The sequence below is a fragment of the Prionailurus bengalensis genome, chromosome B2 (assembly GCF_016509475.1).
Source record: "Prionailurus bengalensis isolate Pbe53 chromosome B2, Fcat_Pben_1.1_paternal_pri, whole genome shotgun sequence".
Lineage (NCBI taxonomy): Eukaryota > Metazoa > Chordata > Mammalia > Carnivora > Felidae > Prionailurus > Prionailurus bengalensis.
The window spans coordinates 113,526,669-113,545,242 of record NC_057349.1 but is presented as its reverse complement, the minus strand read 5'-3'; the positions used below and the strand labels follow the sequence as shown (position 1 = coordinate 113,545,242).

Sequence of the window (18,574 nt, the reverse complement as noted above, 5' to 3'; positions counted from 1 at the left end):
TTCCAAAAGGAACCAGTTCCTGTCACCAAACTTGCTTGTGCCGTGCAAATGCACAATGCTGTGCTTCTGTGGATCCATCCCTCTGATGGGCCTGCCTCCCTCCTGGTGCTGCACGGGACCACCATCAGCAAAGCTAGCTAAACCTGCCCCTCCCGCCCCTGCACACCTTGCGGATCCACCCCAACTAATATGCCAGATCACATCGAAGCAGCACCACAAGCCTGGCAGTCTGCAAGTAGCCCAGACAGAGGCCACACCACTCCACAGTGAGTCCTGACCCTGGAAGAGGGGAAGATAAAGTACACACCAGTCTGACTGTGGCCCCAACGGTAGGCTGCGGGCAGACATCGGGTCTGACTGCGGACCCGCCCACCAGCACAAGTTTCTCTGGACAGCACAGGGGAAGTGCCCTGCAGTTTGGAGCTACCACAGAAACTACCAAAAATGCTGAAACGTAAGAATTCTCCTCAAAAGAAACTCCAGGAAGTAGCAACAGCTAACGAATTGATCAAAAACGATTTAAGCAACATAATGGAACAAGAATTTAGAATAATAGTCATAAAATTAATCGCTGGGCTTGAAAAAAGCAGAGAGGACAGCAGAGAATCTATTGCTATAGAGATCAAGAGACTAAAACCTAGTCATGGGTAACTAAAAAATGCTATAAATGAGGTACAAAATAAAATGGAGGCAGCCATAGCACAGACTGAAGAGGCAGAGGAAAGAATAGGTGAATTAGAAGATGAAATTATGTGGGGCGCTTGGGTGGTTCAGTCAGTTAAGTGTCCGACTACAGCTCAGGTCATGATCTCACAGTCCGTGAGTTCAAGCCCCGTGTTGGGCTCTGTGCTGACAGCTCAGAGCTTGGAGCCTGCTTCAGATTCTGTGTCTCCCTCTCTCTCTGCCCCTCCCTTGCTCATGCTGTCTCTGTCTCAAAAATAAATAAAAACATTTTTAAAATTTTTAAAAAAAGAAGATAAAATTATGGGAAAAGAGGAAGCTGAGAAAATGAGAGATAAAAAAATCCAGGAGTATGAGGGGAGAATTTGAGAACTAAGTGATGCAATCAAATGGAACAATATCCGTATCATAGGAATTCCAGAAGAAGAAGAGAGAAAGGTGCTGAAGCTGTACTTGAACAAGTCATAGCTGAGAACTTCCCTGATCTGGGGAAGGAAACAGGCATTGAAATCCAAGAGGCACAGAGAACTCCCTTCAGACGTAATTTGAATCGATCTTCTGCAGGACATATCATAGTGGAACTGGCAAAATACAAGGATAAGGAGAGAATTCTGAAAGCAGGTAGGGATAAACAGGCCCTAACTTACAAAGGTAGACACATAAAGGGCAGTAGCAGACCTATCTACTGAAACTTGGCAGGCCAGAAAGGAATGGCAGGAAATCTTCAATGTGATGAACAGAAAAAATATGCAGCCAAGAATCCTTTCTCCAGCAAGTCTGTCATTCAGAATAGAAGGAGAGATAAAGATTTTCCCAAACAAACAAAAACTGAAGGAATTCATCACCACTAAACCAGCCCTACAAGAGATCCTAAGAGGGATTCTGTGAGTGAAATGTTGCGAGGACCACAAAGTACCAGAGACATCAGTACAAGCATGAAAGCTACAGACATCACAATGACTCTAAACCCCTATCTTTCAATAATAACACTGAATGTAAATGGACTAAATGCTCCAACCAAAAGACATAGGGTATTGGGGCGCCTGGGTGGCGCAGTCGGTTAAGCGTCCGACTTCAGCCAGGTCACGATCTCGCGGTCCGTGAGTTCGAGCCCCGCGTCGGGCTCTGGGCTAATGGCTCGGAGCCTGGAGCCTGTTTCCAATTCTGTGTCTCCCTCTCTCTCTGCCCCTCCCCCGTTCATGCTCTGTCTCTCTCTGTCCCAAAAATAAATAAACGTTGAAAAAAAGAAATTAAAAAAAAAAAAAAAAAAAAGACATAGGGTATCAGAATGGATAAAAAAACCAAGACCCATCTATTTGCTGTCTACAAGAGACTCATTTTAAACCTGAGGACACCTTCAGATTGAAAGTGAGGGGATGGAGAACTATCTATCATGCTACTGCAAGTCAAAAGAAAGCTGGAATAGCCATACTTATATCAGACAAACTAGACTTTAAATTAAAGGCTGTAACAAGAAATGAAAAGGGCATTATATAATAATTACAGGGTCTATCCATCAGAAAGAGCTAACAATTATAAATGTCTATGCGCCGAATATGGGAGCCCCCAAATATATAAAACAATTAATCACAAACATAAGCAACCTTATTGATAAGAATACGGTAATTGCAGGGGACTTTAATACCCCACTTACAACAATGGATAGATCATGTAGACACAGGATCAATAAAGAAACAAGGGCCCTGAATGATACATTGGATCAGATGGACTTGACAGATATATTTAGAACTCTGCATCCCAAAGCAACAGAATATACTTTCTTCTCAAGTGCACATGGAACATTCTCCAAGATAGGTCACAAACTGGGTCACAAAACAGCCCTTCATAAGTATAAAAGAATTGAGATCATACCATGCACACTTTGAGACCGCAATGCTATGAAACTTGAAATCAACCACAGGAAAAAGTCTGGAAAACCAAGAGCATGGAGATTAAAGAACACCCTACTAAAGAATGAATAGGTCAACCAGGCAATTAGAGAAGAAATTAAAAATATATGGAAATAAATGAAAATGAAAATACAACAATCCAAACACTTTGGGATGCAGCAAAGGCAATCCTGAGAGGAAAATACATTGCAATCCAGGCCTATCTCAAGAAACAAGAAAAAGCCCCAATACAAAATCGAACAGCACACCTAAAGGAAATAGAGGCAGAACAGCAAAGACACCCCAAACCCAACAGAAGAAGAGAAAGAATACACAATACAGAATCTAAAAAAATCTGTAGAGCAGATCAATGAAACCAAGAGTTGGTTTTTTGAAAAAATAAACAAAATTGATAAACCTCTAGCCAGGCTTCTCAAAAAGAAAAGGGAGATGACCCAAATAGATAAAATCATGAATGAAAATGGAATTATTACAACCAATCCCTCAGAAATACAAGCAATTATCAGGGAATACTATGAAAAATTATATGCCAATAAACTGGACAACCTGGAAGAAATGGACAAATTCCTAAGCATCCACACACTTCCAAAACTCAAACAGGAAGAAATAGAAAACTTGAACAGACCCATAACCAGCAAAGAAATTGAATCAAGTCAATTCAAGAAATTGAATGAAGTCAAGCTTTCACTTTTTGCAGATGACATGATATTATACATGGAAAACCCGATGGACTCCACCATAAGTCTGCTACAACGGATACATGAATTCAGCAAAGTCACAGGATACAAAATTAATGTACAAAAATCAGTTGCATTCTTATACACTAATAATGAAGCAACAGAAAGACAAAGAAACTGATCCCATTCACAATTGCACCAAGAATCATAAAATACCTAGGAATAAACCTAACCATGCTGAAAACTATAGAAAGCTTATGAAGGAAATTGAATAAGATACGAAGAAATGGAAAAACATTCCATGCTCATAGTAGAATATTGTTAAAATGTCAATACTACCCAAAGCAATCTATACATTCAATGCAATCCCAATCAAAACTTCACCAGCATTCTTCTCAAAGCTAGAACAAGCAATCCTAAAATTTGTATGGAACCACAAAAGACCCCGAATAGCCAAAGTAATATTGAAGAAGAAGTCCAAAGCGGGATGCATCACAATCCCAGACTTTAGCCTCTACTACAAAGCTGTAATCATCAAGATAGCATGGTATTGGCACAAAAACAGACACACAGACCAATGGAATAGAATAGAGACTCCAGAACTGGACCCACAAAAGTATGGCCAACTAATCTTTGACAAGGCAGGAAAGAATTTCCAATGGAAAAAAAGTCTCTTTAACAAATGGTGCTGGGAGAACTGCACAGCAACATGCAGAAGAATGAAACTAGACCACTTTCTTATACCACTCACAAAAATAAACTCAAAACGGATAAAGGACCTGAATGTGAGACAGGAAACCATCAAAACCATCAAAACAGGAATGTGAGAGCAGGAAAAACCTCTCTGACCTCAGCGGCAGCAATTTCTTACTTGACACATCTCCAAAGACAAGGGAATTAAAAGCAAAAATGACCTATTGGGACCTCATCAAGATAAAACCTTCTGCACTGCAAAGGAAACAATCAACAAAACTAAAAGGCAACCAACGGAATGGGAAAAGATATTTGCAAATGACACATCAGACAAAGAGCTAGTATCCAAAATCTATAAAGAACTCACCAAACTCCATGCCCAAAAAACAAATAATCCAGTGAAGAAATGGGCAGAACACTTCTCTAAAGAAGACACTTCTCTAAAGACATCCAGATGGCCAACAGGCACATGAAAAGATGCTCAACGTCGCTCCTCATCAGGGAAATACAAATCGAAACCACACTCAGATACCACCTCATGCCAGTCAGAGTGGCTAAAATGAACAAACCAGAAGACTACAGATGCTGGAGAGGATGTGGAGAAACGGGAACCCTCTTGCACTGTTGGTGGGAATGCAAACTGGTGCAGCCACTCTGGAAAACAGTGTGGACGTTCCTCAAAAAATTAAAAATGTATCTACCCTATGACCCAGCAATAGCACTGCTAGGAATTTACCCAAGGGATACAGGAGTGCTGATGCATAGGGGCACTTGTACCTCAATGTTTATAGCAGCGCTTTCAACAACAGCCAAATTATGGAAAGAGCCTAAATGTCCATCAACTGATGAATGGATAAAGAAATTGTGGTTTATATACACAATGGAATACTACCTGGCAATGAGAACAAATGAAATCTGGCCTTTTGTAGCAATGTGGATGGAACTGGAGAGTGTTATGCTAAGTGAAATAAGTCATACAGAGAAAGTCAGATACTGTATGTTTTCACTCTTATGTGGATCCTGAGAAACTTACCAGAAGACCATGGGGGAGGGGAAGGAAAAAAAAAAAAAAAAAGGGTTAGAGAGGGAGGGAGCCAAAACATAAGAGACTCTTAAATACTGAGAATAAACTGAGGGTTGACAGGGGGTGGGAGGGAGGGGAAAGTGGGTGATGGGCACTGAGGACACCTGTTGGGATGAGCACTGGGTGTTGTATGGAAACCAATTTGACAATAAATTTCCTATTAAAAATAAATAAATAAATAAATAAGAAACATCAGATGGACCCTGGTTGAGGGTCAACCTTTAGAATATACGCTGTATACTCTGCAAAACTATCAAAGACACAAAAGAAAAGAATGGGGACATATCCCAGACTGGAGGAGAATGACAAGATGGGTTAATAGAGCACATTTTCTCAGATGGACTGCAACTGATGAAATGTGAATAAGGTCCATGTACTGAACAGCAGTGTTATCAATACTGATTTCCAAACTTGGAGGGTTGACTGTGGTTTGACAAGAATGTTCTGGTTTCTGAGAAGTACAAGAGATGGGGCATTACTATCTGCAAGTTCTTAATTAGTTTCAAAAAGGATGAATGACAATGGGTATGTGATTACGTAATGAATGAGAAAGGAGGATACAGTAGATGACATTAATGGTTGGAAACTCTGGATGAGGGGAATTTTTTGTGCTACATTTGAAACTTCTATGTAAGTCTGAAACTATCTCAAAATAAGTTTTCTAAAAATTTACTGCTGGAATTCAGCTTATCTAAGGCAGGAACCACTTTTGTATGGAAAGAAATAAATGTGTTCTTCTCTGAAAATATTAATAAAGATCTGGTACCTGAGATCTGGTAAACTGTTAAATTAAGTGAACACAGCCCTGAGAATAAGGAAACGAATTAGCTAGCTAGCTAGCTAGCTATTAACTTTAGACAAGTCACTTCACTCCTTGGAAGTAATTTTCCTTATTTCTAAAATGAAAAGATTAAATGAGACTATCACAGGTCAGTGTTAAGAAGTCTGGGCAGGAATGTATACAGTCTTATCAGCTGATAAACAAATGCATGACTTAAGTTAAGCCATGGTAACTTCCAACACATTTATAAAACAAAAACCAGCACGGCTTCCAACAGCTGAAGGACCATCCACCATTTTGAAAAGACAGAAAGTTAACACTGTTCTAAAATGCTTTCTATATAATTATGTATAGCAGATACAGGAACTACATAATTTTTTAAAAATATTTCTATGGAAGATTGAAGAAACAGCCAAATTTTGAACCTAATTCTAAACTATCTTTGAAATCTAAAGATGCTGTCTTATTCAAGATATCTTCTGTTTCATTGTTGTTATATACAGCTCTGTTTATAATTAATAATTACTGAATAATAAAACCCAAACCAACAATATTGAACATAATCAGTGCTTTAAATATATGCACAACTTTTATTTTGTATTAGCTTTTAACAAAGATGTTGTGCCTGGGTGGCTCACTCAGTTGAGCATCCAACTTCAGCTCAGGTCATGATGCCACAGTTTGTGAGTCCAAGCCCCACAATGGGCTCACTGCTGTCAGCACAGAGCCTGCTTTGGGTCCTCTGTCCCCCTCTCTCTCTTCCCCTCCCGGCTCACGCATAAAAAAATACAATACAATACAATACAATACAATACAATACAATACAATACAATAAAAAAGATTTATTGCAGGGAGCCTGGGTAGCTCAGTTGGTTGAGCATCTGACTCTTGATTTCAGCTCAGGTCATGATCCCAGGGTTGTGGGACTGAGCCCTGCACGGGGCTCCTCACTGAGCATGGAGCCTGCTTAAGATTCTCTCAGGGCACTTGGGTGGCTCAGTCTGTTAGGCATCTGACTCATGATTCAGCTCAAGTCATGATCTCATGGTTTGTGGGATTGAGCCCAGTATTAGGCTCTGCTCTGACAGCATGGAGCCTGATTGGGATTCTCTGTTTCCCTCTCTGCCCCTCTCTTTCTGCCTTTCTCTCTCTCTCTCTCTCTCTCTCTCTCTCTCTCTCAAAAAAAAAATATAAGATTCTCTCTCTCTCTGCCTCTCTCCCATGCACACATGCTCTAATTAAAAAAAAAAAAAATTTACTGCATTTAAGGTGATCATAATAGCCAATAGGTATTTAAAGCTAGCTAGTAGTAGATGAATCATTCCACTAAGCTGTTAAAAATTACCTATGTTTGTGGCCTGGAAAAACAGTTACTGAAGAGCTATGATTTATTAGACACTGAGTTAAAAATGGTATAAAACAGTGGTTGGCAAACCTTTCCTCTAAAAGGCCAGACAGTAAGTACTTTAGCCTTTGTGGACCACATATGTTTCTGTAACATGTCTTTCTTTGTTGTTGTTTTTTTATTTTTTAACAACTCTTTAAAAATGTAAGAACACAGCTCAAGTGCCTTACAAAAATAGGCTGAGGACCACATCTGGCCCACAGGCTATAGTTTGCCAACTTCTGATATAAAATAAAAAGGTTAAAGCAATTCAATAAGAGAAAAGGGCTGGTTTTATACACATATGTAGGTAAACAAAGGCTGTTATAAACATTAAACATAAATATATTTACCCTGAATACAACTGGAAATAGGGGGAAAATATACTAGATATACAAATACCATAACGAAAGTGAAATGAAAAAATAAAATTATTTAATATTACATACTCTGGTGTGTATACTGGTAACCAATAGACTAGTCTTCCACCTAATACAAGGGTCTCCGCTGCAAAGTTTAACAGGTCAAAAAACATGTCACTCAGATGATAACTCAGGGAAACAGGAACATGGCTTTCTGGACTAGAAAAAGAAAACAAAATTTCAAAATCAATGAAAAATCTTAAGGCTTAAACTATGCTAATTAAAAAGAACAACATGCTCTTTTCAAAATAGTAACCTATTGCATTTAACTGTCACTTACCATTTTTCGATCCCCTTTGGTATTTCCTTCTGAGAACCTGTTCTTCTTGTAGATTCTCTGATACCATATGGGGCTAGGCAAAAAACAAATAATGCGGTCAAAAGTCACCTAATCACCAATGAGGCGCAGATGGACATCATGGGTCTCTAGAGTGACACTCAAGGAACGCATTGCTGCCCATAAAATATTCCAGCCAAGAATACACAACACAAGGAAGATTCTACTTAAAACCGTGGGAGGGCCAGCAAACCAATGTGTTCTTCAAAAATGTCAGTGTCATAAAAAATAAAGGCTGTGAAAGTGTGACAAACTAAAAGAGGCCTAAAAGAGATTACCAAATGTAATACCTGATACTAGACTGGATATTATTGTCCCAGAGGGAAAAATAAAGAAATATGAAGACAGTAGAGGTAGGGAGAAGACAAGGCTGACATTTTTGTGTGTGTTGATAAGTTTTGTATTTTAAGTGTAAGTGACTTTAGGGAACTAATTCTACTCCTACTTTTGTATAAAAATAAACTTACGATCAGTGATGATTGCATCAAAATATGTGCCCTTCCTCCAGGAAGGTTTAGATGCATCTGAAACCAGGACATCAAGGTAATACTTCTCTAAACCATACTGCCGAAGATTTGCCCTAATGTTTTCATCTGGTCCTCTCCATTTCTGGTTTTTCCTACTAGCCTTTCCTGAAGGGAAAGAAAAAGGAATACAGAAACTACTAAATCAAATAGAACATTCTTACTTCTTGTCATTTAGCTAGAAGTAATTTTTAACTCCTTTACACCTATATTTACAATAAAACTTTTCAAGTTATTAATTTTATTTACATAAACTTATTTTTATTTCCATTTACTACAAAAAATATTTTGAACAGTAAAACATACTTTCTACCTGATCTTGTTCTGTCACCTTTCAAGTGAAACTGCCTTTAAACACTCATTCAATACTTACCAAACTCAAAGCATATACAAGTAAGATACAGAGCTGAAAAGAACATGGTCCTTTTCCTGCAGGAGCAATCAGCCCCATATAGAAATAGTGATGAATCAGATAAATGATAAATGAAGAGAGCTAACTTGGGAAATATGGAGTTCTAGGACCATGGAGAGAGGAAGCAAAATGGAGACATTACAGAAGAAAAGTTAAAATGAGGATTGAAGGAAGAAGTTCAAAGTTCTGGTTTAGGCATCACAAGTGGATGATGACGCTGTTGATTAATTTCAGAAAAACCAAGAGGAAAACAAGCTTAAGGGAAAAAATGAGATTTACTTGAGATGTATCAACCTTGCTTATCAGCTACCTATAGATCATTCAGAAAGAGCTATTTAGTGGGTACAGGCCAGAATATATGCACTTAAAGTTAATCCTGTAAGAACAAATGACATTTTTATTGACCTAGGTGGCAGTTATGTGTTTGTTCTATAGTTATTCTATTTTTATACACTCTTCTGCATCTTGATCTACTTCACAATAAAAACAAAATTTAAAAATCAAAAGAAGAAGAATGACATGACTCTGAATAACGTGCACTGTGACAGGAGAAGTGGTCAAAGAGAGATGCCTGGAGAAAACAACATGTTAATACAGGTCGAAGAAAACTGCAAGGCCTTAAGGAGCCAGAGACAGAACAGTTAAGCAAGTACCACCTGATGAGATCACTGTCTAGGAAACCAAGGGAGGTTTACAAAGGTCAACACTGCCAAATGCTGTAGATCTGTGGTCCTACTAAGAGATTTCAGCAGGCACAGAAGTTAAAAAATACTGGGCAGAAGACAGTGAAAGATGAAGAAAAAGAGACAGCAAGTAAACACCAGCTTTCAAGATACACTTTGGCAAAAGGAAAAGGAAAATAGTGGCAGCTAGAGGGCTCCTACGGGAATAGAAAAGGTTTTGTATTTTTAAAATAGCAGAAATTTGAGAATATTTCAGAGTATAAAAAGAGATTATAAGCATAAGAAACGAAGGGCCTATTTAACAGCATCTGGGATAAGCTCTGAAAAAATTCAACCTCAATCAGAATTCTATACAAGCAAACTGAAAGGTTATAAATAACTTTAAACATAATTTTCATAAATAAGAATTCTATTAAATTATACAGGACAATCCCCTTAAAGCAAACATATTGCTTCTACTAAAAGCTAACTGGAATAATTCTTAGCACTCTGTCTGCTCTAACATATTGCCAAGAATATCTTTTTCTGGATAGCCCATTTAGGTGAACTTAATATAACCAATTTTCCTTATGATAAATATACTAAATTCCTTATAGTCAAGTTAGGAAAAAAGACTGTTCATCAAGCACAATAAGTCAAATTTTTTAGGGGGGAAAAAGTATGGAAAATTCTTACCAATACAATAACTTGAGAATAACTGGGTGACAAACAGAAAAAGGGTGTTCAAAAGGCTGATTCTAGATACAATAATTGAATACCAACATGAACAGAATTTCAAAATCATCAGTGAAACTTGACATTTTTAGTACTATTCAGGTAATATGGAAATATTATGGAATATGGAAATATAGAAATTTTTCCAGTTTGATTCAATTCCATCCAATCACATACATACATTAGCAAAGTGTCTAGATTTCAAAATAATTTCCAAAATTGCCTCAAAAGCAAGCAAATATTTGTCTCAAGTTAACCTCAGTCTAACACAGAATCTTCTAAGTTACTATCACCTTAACTGTTTCAAAGATATTTTGGTTGGTTATGAAATTAAAATCGATATAGTATTTGAGGACTAGAAATTAATCTAGTATTCACACAATATATGATTACTGAATAAAAAAATGGTGACAATCTTTAAAAAGAAACTCTATGTTTTATTAATATGGACATGCTGATTAGAAAATGGCTTGTTTTGGGCGCTCGGGTGGGCTCAGTTAGTCAAGCATCTGACTTCGGCCCAGATCATGATCTCATGGCTCATCAGTTCAAGTCCCACATCAGATGAGCTTGAACCCTGCTTCAGGTGAGCACAAGCCCCGCTTAGGGTGAGCCCTGCTTCTCTTTAGCTCTTCCCTCTCTCTTTCTCTCTCTCTCTCTGTCCCTTGCTCACTTGTGCCCTCTCTCTCTAAAAAATAAATAAAATGGCTAGTCCCTCTCCAACTTCTTTCCCAACTCTAAAGTTCACAGCCTTGTAGTTTGCCAACTTTTTAGAAATCTCTTACTATAAAACAAAGGGGAAAAAAATCTCTCTTACTAAAACCATAAATACCTCTGAGGGGAGAGCTCTTCCTTAGCCATCTTTGTGTTACCCAAGAGATCACTTTGTACATACTGGATCACTTCATAAAAAGCAGATAACCAATGAAATCTTACTGTTTGGAAAAATAAGTAAAACTACATTATATCACAACTCTGTATCTTAACACTAAAGATAGATGTATAATACCATATAAACCTGTTTAATTATTACAAAGGCACATTTGGTACAAGAACAAAGACTGTAACACTGTCTAGAACCTCTACTCACCTAGGCCATGAACTGTATTGTAGTCTATGTCTGTCCCACATACATATGCACCAAAATGAGCAGATGCTATCAGAAGGCCACCTGAAAAAATCACACAATTATGGTCTTTTAACCAGAAAGTCCCAGACTGTTGTTTCTTCCCCTATTTAATTTGATCCAGAGTCTTACTGACTGGCTGTAGGCAGAGTACCATAGAGTAACACTGGTCCTGACTATATTTAGCAGGCCTCAGAACTAAAGAAACAAACCCCAAAGCTGTGCTCATTACAATGGTCACAACATAGGGAATTAATGCATGTCCTGGGATCATTACTCTAAATGCACTACTTAGGGAAAATTACTTTTTGATCAAAATAATGGATGTTTAGACATCTTCATCTGACTTTGAGACGTCTATACAAAGCATCTTGATCCTTGCTTACAAATGAGCACAAAAGGCTGCTACATAAAGAGTTGGCAATAAATAAATTCTGACATTTGGGCTCAATTCCCACTGAAATCAGGGTTTCAAATAACTAAATAGGGCATAATTAATATGTAAGACATTAATCCCTACAAAAATTAAAATGTTAGGACAAGAAATAGTTATTCCTGTAACCAGTGAAGCGATAATCTCTTTTTTTAAACTGTAAAAATGAATTTCTGAATAACTATTATCAAGCATACACAAAAATAATACAACTTTTCTGTTTACTTCGTGCTGTGATCAAAGTTAGAACAAATATCCCAATGCAATTTGCCCGGACTAAAAAACTTGTTAGCTGTGACCAGCTCACATACGAAGAAAATCCTAAGATTTAAAAATTAACGGAAGTCTTTAAAAAGTAATAACATTTTTAAATTGTTTAAGAAAAAAGTCACAAAGTTAAATATTTTAGTAACTCTACTTCTCATTGAACTTTACTTTTTAATCATCCAACGTAAAATGCTCTTTGTCCTAATAGCTATACTGTAGAAAGGCGTGTCAGTAAAACGGACATCAGAAATATATTCTTAAACTATGCACCAACTCAGATAAGGGAAAATAACTATGTATTTTCCCTTATATCCTTTACAAAGGTCATCTCTAACACGAGGATGGGTAGTGCCTCCAGAGGGTCAAGATCTATAATTGAATGGTGTTCCTTCCATAGCCATTTAAAACACAGTCTGGGAACATGTACTTAAATATACTTTGCTTGTGAAAAATACTGTAACTGACTGCTATTATTGAAGTCCATGAAGAAGAGAAATGAAGGACTAAAAGTACAGCAGAAACCAAAACCTAGGTTCCCTCATACTAACTACCAGAAGCATTTGTGTGAGAGGTAAGCTATGACCTTACTACTCTTGCTCTATAAATGGAACCGTCCATATTTAGGAAAGATACTGTATTGTGTGGCTTGGAATTCTCACAAAATCACTTCACCCAAATTATGAGGAATTACTACAATTCTGCCAATTAAGGCAGATACTCACCTAGAAGAACTAGTTGCCAAGGGGAACAGAAAAGCTTTCCTGTGCTTCCTTAAACAGAACCTTATCCATTTGGTTAGAGTGTGTTTTGAGAAGAGCCAATTTAGAGCACACTGCTGGAAGGAGATGGATAATCCGTTAGACGGCATCTGTTAACTTCGTGCCCTTTAAGCTTTCAAATTTTAAATAAAATCATTATAAATTAGTTTCTCTGAACTGGTCACTGGGTAATCACTGTTAATCATCTAGTTGTTTTCTCAATTAAATTGAAGCTTTTTTTTTTTTTTTTTGCATTTAGTTCTAGTCCAGTTGGAGTTTCCTTGATGCTTTCTGGTGGAAGGGGTGATAAAGGAGGGGTGAAGTGGTGAGGGAGCAGGTAATATGACTCACCCAATTTCTTACTATGCTATCAAGTGTACAAATACCACAAACTCAGTGTTTTAATATTTGCTTTCTTAAACTGTAACCACTTTAAGGTTAGGACAATATCTTATAGGCAAAAGGACACAATAAGTGGAACTTCTTTATAATACAGAAACTAATGTATGACTTTCATCGTTAGAGATTTAAGTGAAAAGCCTCATAAAAGTGTAGAAATGAGAAATTGGGATTTGGTTTTGCTGAAAGAAAAGGAGAGAAGGAGGAAACATGAAGTGCAATTATATCTACTTTATCCTTTTTAAAATAGAACTCAAGTCACACCAGCTGCCTGAGCAAAAGGATATCGCTAGAAAATAAAAATTTTACTAGGTAAGCTATTCAGTCTACAAAGAAAAGGAAAAGGAGACTACAAAGTGTTGTGGGCAAAAATGAGAAGGAAGCAGAGACTCTTCCATAGGTTTATAGGGATCAATTATCTCTTCCCTCCTTGTCTCTTCCCATGACCAGGACAGTCAGTTTCCCAACACCTGGGACCTGTGTCTATCATTCTGCAACGATGAAATTCCAAAAGGAGCTACACCCCTTTCCCTATACTATGGGTTATCTGAAGGTAGAAGCAGCCAAGGAATACTTAATAGTCTCTTGGCTATATTCTCAATTACCATAACAGCTGACTTACTTGAGATGGAGGAGACAAGGAATCAAAAGTGTATCTATGAAGCTCCATCCTAAAATCACACCACAGCTACCTAGAACAACCGGCAGACACTTGTACCAATTATTTTCATTACAAAGAATTAGATGTTCGTGATTTTAACTCACTTTCCTTGCCTGTTGTCACAATTGTCAACAGTTGCAAATTATGAGTATCTTGGAAATTAGCCAAAGAAGGGAATAGAAAATGAGCTCATGGCCAAATTGTTTATCATCACCATTCAATACTGGCTATATCTAACATCTTTCACCAAACAGGCATCCATGCTTCTAACAAAATAATAATTTAAAAATAGTGATAACCATTACAGTTCACAGAGTGTCTACATACATCAGGCAACTTCCTAAGAATTCCATATACATGTATTATCTCACTTAACCTCACAATGTATTACTATTACCATTTTATCAATGATGGAACTGAGGCTCAGACAAGTAAAGAATGCTGCCCAAAGTGACATAATAACTGATAGAGTAAAGATTTAAACTCATCCTATTTGTTTTCTCTATGCCATTTAATTTCCTTTGGGGTCAGCACCAATTGAAATGACATATACACTTAGCTTACCAATTAGATAAACAAAATTAAATTTGTTATCAAACTAAATAAGTAAAGGGGCACACTCAGTTAATATGACTTGTATACCATTCACAACTCTTATATATCACAGGCAGGCTGGTACCATTATATTACTCAACATATCCATGCTCATCCATCCTGTAGCTGTGCTCATATTAGAACAACAGGACTTCCTAACTTCCTAAATACTAAGAGGATTGAGCTGGCCAATGATACATACCTTCTCTCTTGGGAAAAAAAATGGAGATACACAACTTTTAAAAAATCTTATTAAGGGGCATCTGCGTGGCTCAGTCAGTTAAGCGTCCGACTTTGGCTCAGGTCATGACCTCAGAGTTTTATGAGTTTGAGCCCTACAGTGGGCTCTGTGCTGACAGTTCACAGCCTGGAGCCTGCTTTGGACTCTGTGTCTCCCTCTCCCTGCCCCTCCCCCCGCTCAAGCTGTCTCTCTCTCAAAAATAAATAAATAAACAAAAAAAAATTTTAATCTTATTAAAGTTAAACTCAACATATTCACTAAAATGAAAAAATAGTGTGTTTCTGCAGTTCATACTGTCATCCTAGACAACAATAGCAGACTGTCTCAAAGAAAAAGGAAAGGCATTTAGGCAGGAAAAGATTATGCTCTCCTTTCAGTTTCCCAGAAACCTTCTACTCTGTAACCTTGAGAAAATCACAGGTCATGAGAAGTCAGTGGATAAAGCATTCGGGAATGCAATACATTTTAATTTTGTGCTTTTAAAATGAGAAAAGATTGAATGCACTTGACTTTGTTTTTAAATACTAGAAAAGGAAACATAAGGATAAAAATATCATCAAATACTTTGTGAAAAACTATGGCCATGGAAGAGGGCACTAGGCTATTTCTGCAATCCTTCAGAAGGTACTACCCATCAGTGAGACAAAGGCCCAAGAAAGAGGACAAATGATACTTAGAACTGTGTCTATTCACAGTTATGGACTATCACCAAGTTAAAACTAAAGCACCAAACCTAAAGCTCGAAATCTATGCTTAGATTACAAACACAAATTACAAAAATATATTTTAGCAGCATTTTTTGCAAAGATCTTCCTCTTTGCAAATTTCCATTAATTGTCCTATGTAAACAGTCACATGACCAAGATATCCTAACCACTCTAAGGAGCTGCTCTAAAGCAGCTTAAATTAGAGGCAGGTCTCCTTGCCTCTTAACAACACTGAAGGTAATCAATATTTTGATTGCTGTGGCAGTTAGCATTTCATTATACACCCAACCTCATATACATCAAGGGAAAGGAAAGAAATTTTATGTACATTAGGAACTCTGTAACCTTTATGGTGTTGTCTACATATTGTATACATATTATGTACATGTATGTATCTCAAAGACTTCTCAGTTCACAGGAAAAGTTGTTAAAGTTCAAGAACAAATTAAGGATTAATAAAGGGTTTAACATTTGGAAAAAGAAATTGGATCCATTCCTCATAGTATACAAGAAAAATTCCAAATAAACCAGAGATTTAAAAGAAAAAAATTAAAACTATAGAAGCACGAAAAGAAAAACATAGCTAGATTCCTCTATATAACTTAGATGCAGGGAAAACTTCTGAATGGCAAAAAAGCAATTACTTGCAAAGTTAAATGGCAAATGGAAAGAATATATTTAATTTTGTATGTGTGTACATATATATGTATATATTTAATAATTTATACATTTTCTATACATATGGAAAACAGGGGTAAATAAGGAGGATGCCTAAGTGGCTCAGTCAGTTGAGAGACTCTTGATTTTGACTCAGGTCATGATCTCATGGTGGTGAGATGGTGACCCCCTTGCCTTGGGCTCTGCGCTGGGTGTGGAGCCTGCTTGGGATTCCCTCTCTCCCTCTTCCTCTGCCCCTCCCCCACTCGTGCCTGCACACCCTCTCTCAAAAAGAAAAAAGAGAAAAAAATAAACAAACAAAAGCACAACAAGAACAAAAACAAAAAACAAAACAACAGGAAAGGAGAGGGAGGGCTAATGTCCCTAACATACAAAATACTTTCAAAAATAAAGAACAAAATGTCTACATAAAAATGGACAAAAGAGAGGAAAGATAATTCAAAAAAAGTTAAAAAAGTGCCCCCTAAAAAATCAAAGATTATTAAACTTCACTCATAAAAGAAATACAAAATAACACTACATCGAGATAACATTTTCATCCAACCGACTGGCAACACCTGAAAACCTGGACAATGAACCGTGCTGGTGAGGCTGTGGGAGAACAGGGACTCTCATATGCTGTTGGCAAGAATATAAAATGGCACAATGGAGAGGAATTTGGCAGCATTTAACAAAACTACACATGCATACATTCGTCAACCCAGCAATCCTACTTTTAAGAATTTACCTAAGAGCCACATCTCCAACATTATGCGAGTATATATTCAAAAGATTATTCATTGCAGGCATGATTTATAACTGTAAAACACTGGACACTCCCCATGTCCAAGTATAGGAGACCATTTGAATAAATTATAGTACATACACCCATGGAGTACAACTATAAAAAAGAATGAAGACAATCTCTGTGAATTAACAGAAAGTGATTTCCAGGAAATACTATTAAGTGAAAAAAAGCAAAGTTGTGTAAGAAAAAAGAAATAAAATGTACATATATCTGCTTATCCTTAAAAAAAAAAAAATGGAGAATCAACTAAAAAAGAAGTTGGTTATCTACAAGGGATTAGGCGGGGAGGAGGGTGGAAGAGATAAGGAGAGGAGTGACATCTGTCTGAGTACACCTCCTGTATAGTTGACTTTTGGAAGCAAATTGAGCGTCTACATATTTAAAAATAAATCAACAAGAATGGAAGGAGGTAAAAATCTAAAACTGAGGGCAAACATAAAAAATGAACTCCGAACTGATTTGTAAATGAAGGGGAAAAAGAAGCACAATATTTGACTTTACTGACAGGTGAGGTAGAGAACTGAATACATACCCCAAAAACGTATCATTTTGATAGGGTTTTGTATTGTTTTGCTTTGCTTTTAGAGGTATGGACAAAGCAATTTTGAAACTATTTTAGATGCATGATAGGAATGAGCAAAAGAATAAACCTGTGCGTGGTGAGCAGAAACAGTATTCTCACTGAAGAAGAAGGCACATGTAAAAATGGAATAGGGATAGGCAAGAAAGAAATCTGTCAGCATAGACCAGAATTTGCAGTGTACATGAACATGTAGGAACATGTATCTGCATACATATTTATACACATAATGTGCTCATACACACACAAGTGTCCTAGCTTCCCTGCTGAAAGAGTTGAGAAACAAAGATGTCTAGCACCCAGACCTTGGTGGTCTCTAATCCCATTTTCACTAAAAGAAACAATGGTTTCTTAGAGAAATGACTGATTCCAGGATTTGGGCAGGTAAAAAGATAAGCCAGAAAGTAAGAAAGTGCTCAAAAATAAGATAGAAACGTGTCACAAAGATCCAGTGCAAAAGGGCTCTCACTTGGCAAATGTGGGACAATTTGAGCAACAAAATAAGTAATGGATTATAGACCACTAAGGAGAAATAAGGGAATCTACAAGTTTATATTAATAATAAATACATAGAAGAGAAGAAAGGGCTCTTGCTTATAATAAAATGAGTGTCAAAGGGTTATTGTGGGGGGAATGCTGTTATTGGAAATCATCCCTTTGTAACCATCAAAGTTAAGACTGGTTCAGGCAAGAATCATCAATGAGTGCTAAACATGACAACCTGACAGGGGTGAGGGTAATTTAGATGTGGAATAGAATATTTATGTGGTTTTAACGTGTCTCCCTGAAAAAACATAAAAAGAAAACAATAAAGCAAAATGAGGCCAAGCATTAATAATAGTTTAATCTGCGTCAAGTATATGCCAGTGTTCTCTGTTATATTTTTATTCTTAGATCTTTACTATAAGTTTGGTATTATTTCCAACAAGAGTTTAACAAAAAAGTGGAGAGAGGGAGCGCCTGGGTGGCTCAGTCAGACTCATGATTTCAGCTCAGGTCATGATCTCACAGTCATGGGTTCAAGCTCCACATGGGGCTCTG

General features: G+C 37.2%; 1 protein-coding gene across 2 annotated transcripts in view; it reads right to left on the bottom strand.

Moving 5' to 3' along the window:
* The window catches only part of TRMT11 (tRNA methyltransferase 11 homolog), a 58,959-nt gene that overhangs the window by 27,590 nt on the left and 12,795 nt on the right, over positions 1 to 18,574 (bottom strand). For both annotated transcript variants that reach the window (XM_043592266.1, XM_043592265.1), the window contains exons 8-11: positions 11,393 to 11,473; positions 8,437 to 8,601; positions 7,913 to 7,985; positions 7,660 to 7,791 (exon numbers count right to left, since the gene is read on the bottom strand). In XM_043592266.1, the coding sequence (XP_043448201.1) occupies positions 7,660 to 7,791; positions 7,913 to 7,985; positions 8,437 to 8,601; positions 11,393 to 11,473 (451 nt within the window). The remainder of the gene's footprint in view (positions 1 to 7,659; positions 7,792 to 7,912; positions 7,986 to 8,436; positions 8,602 to 11,392; positions 11,474 to 18,574) is intronic.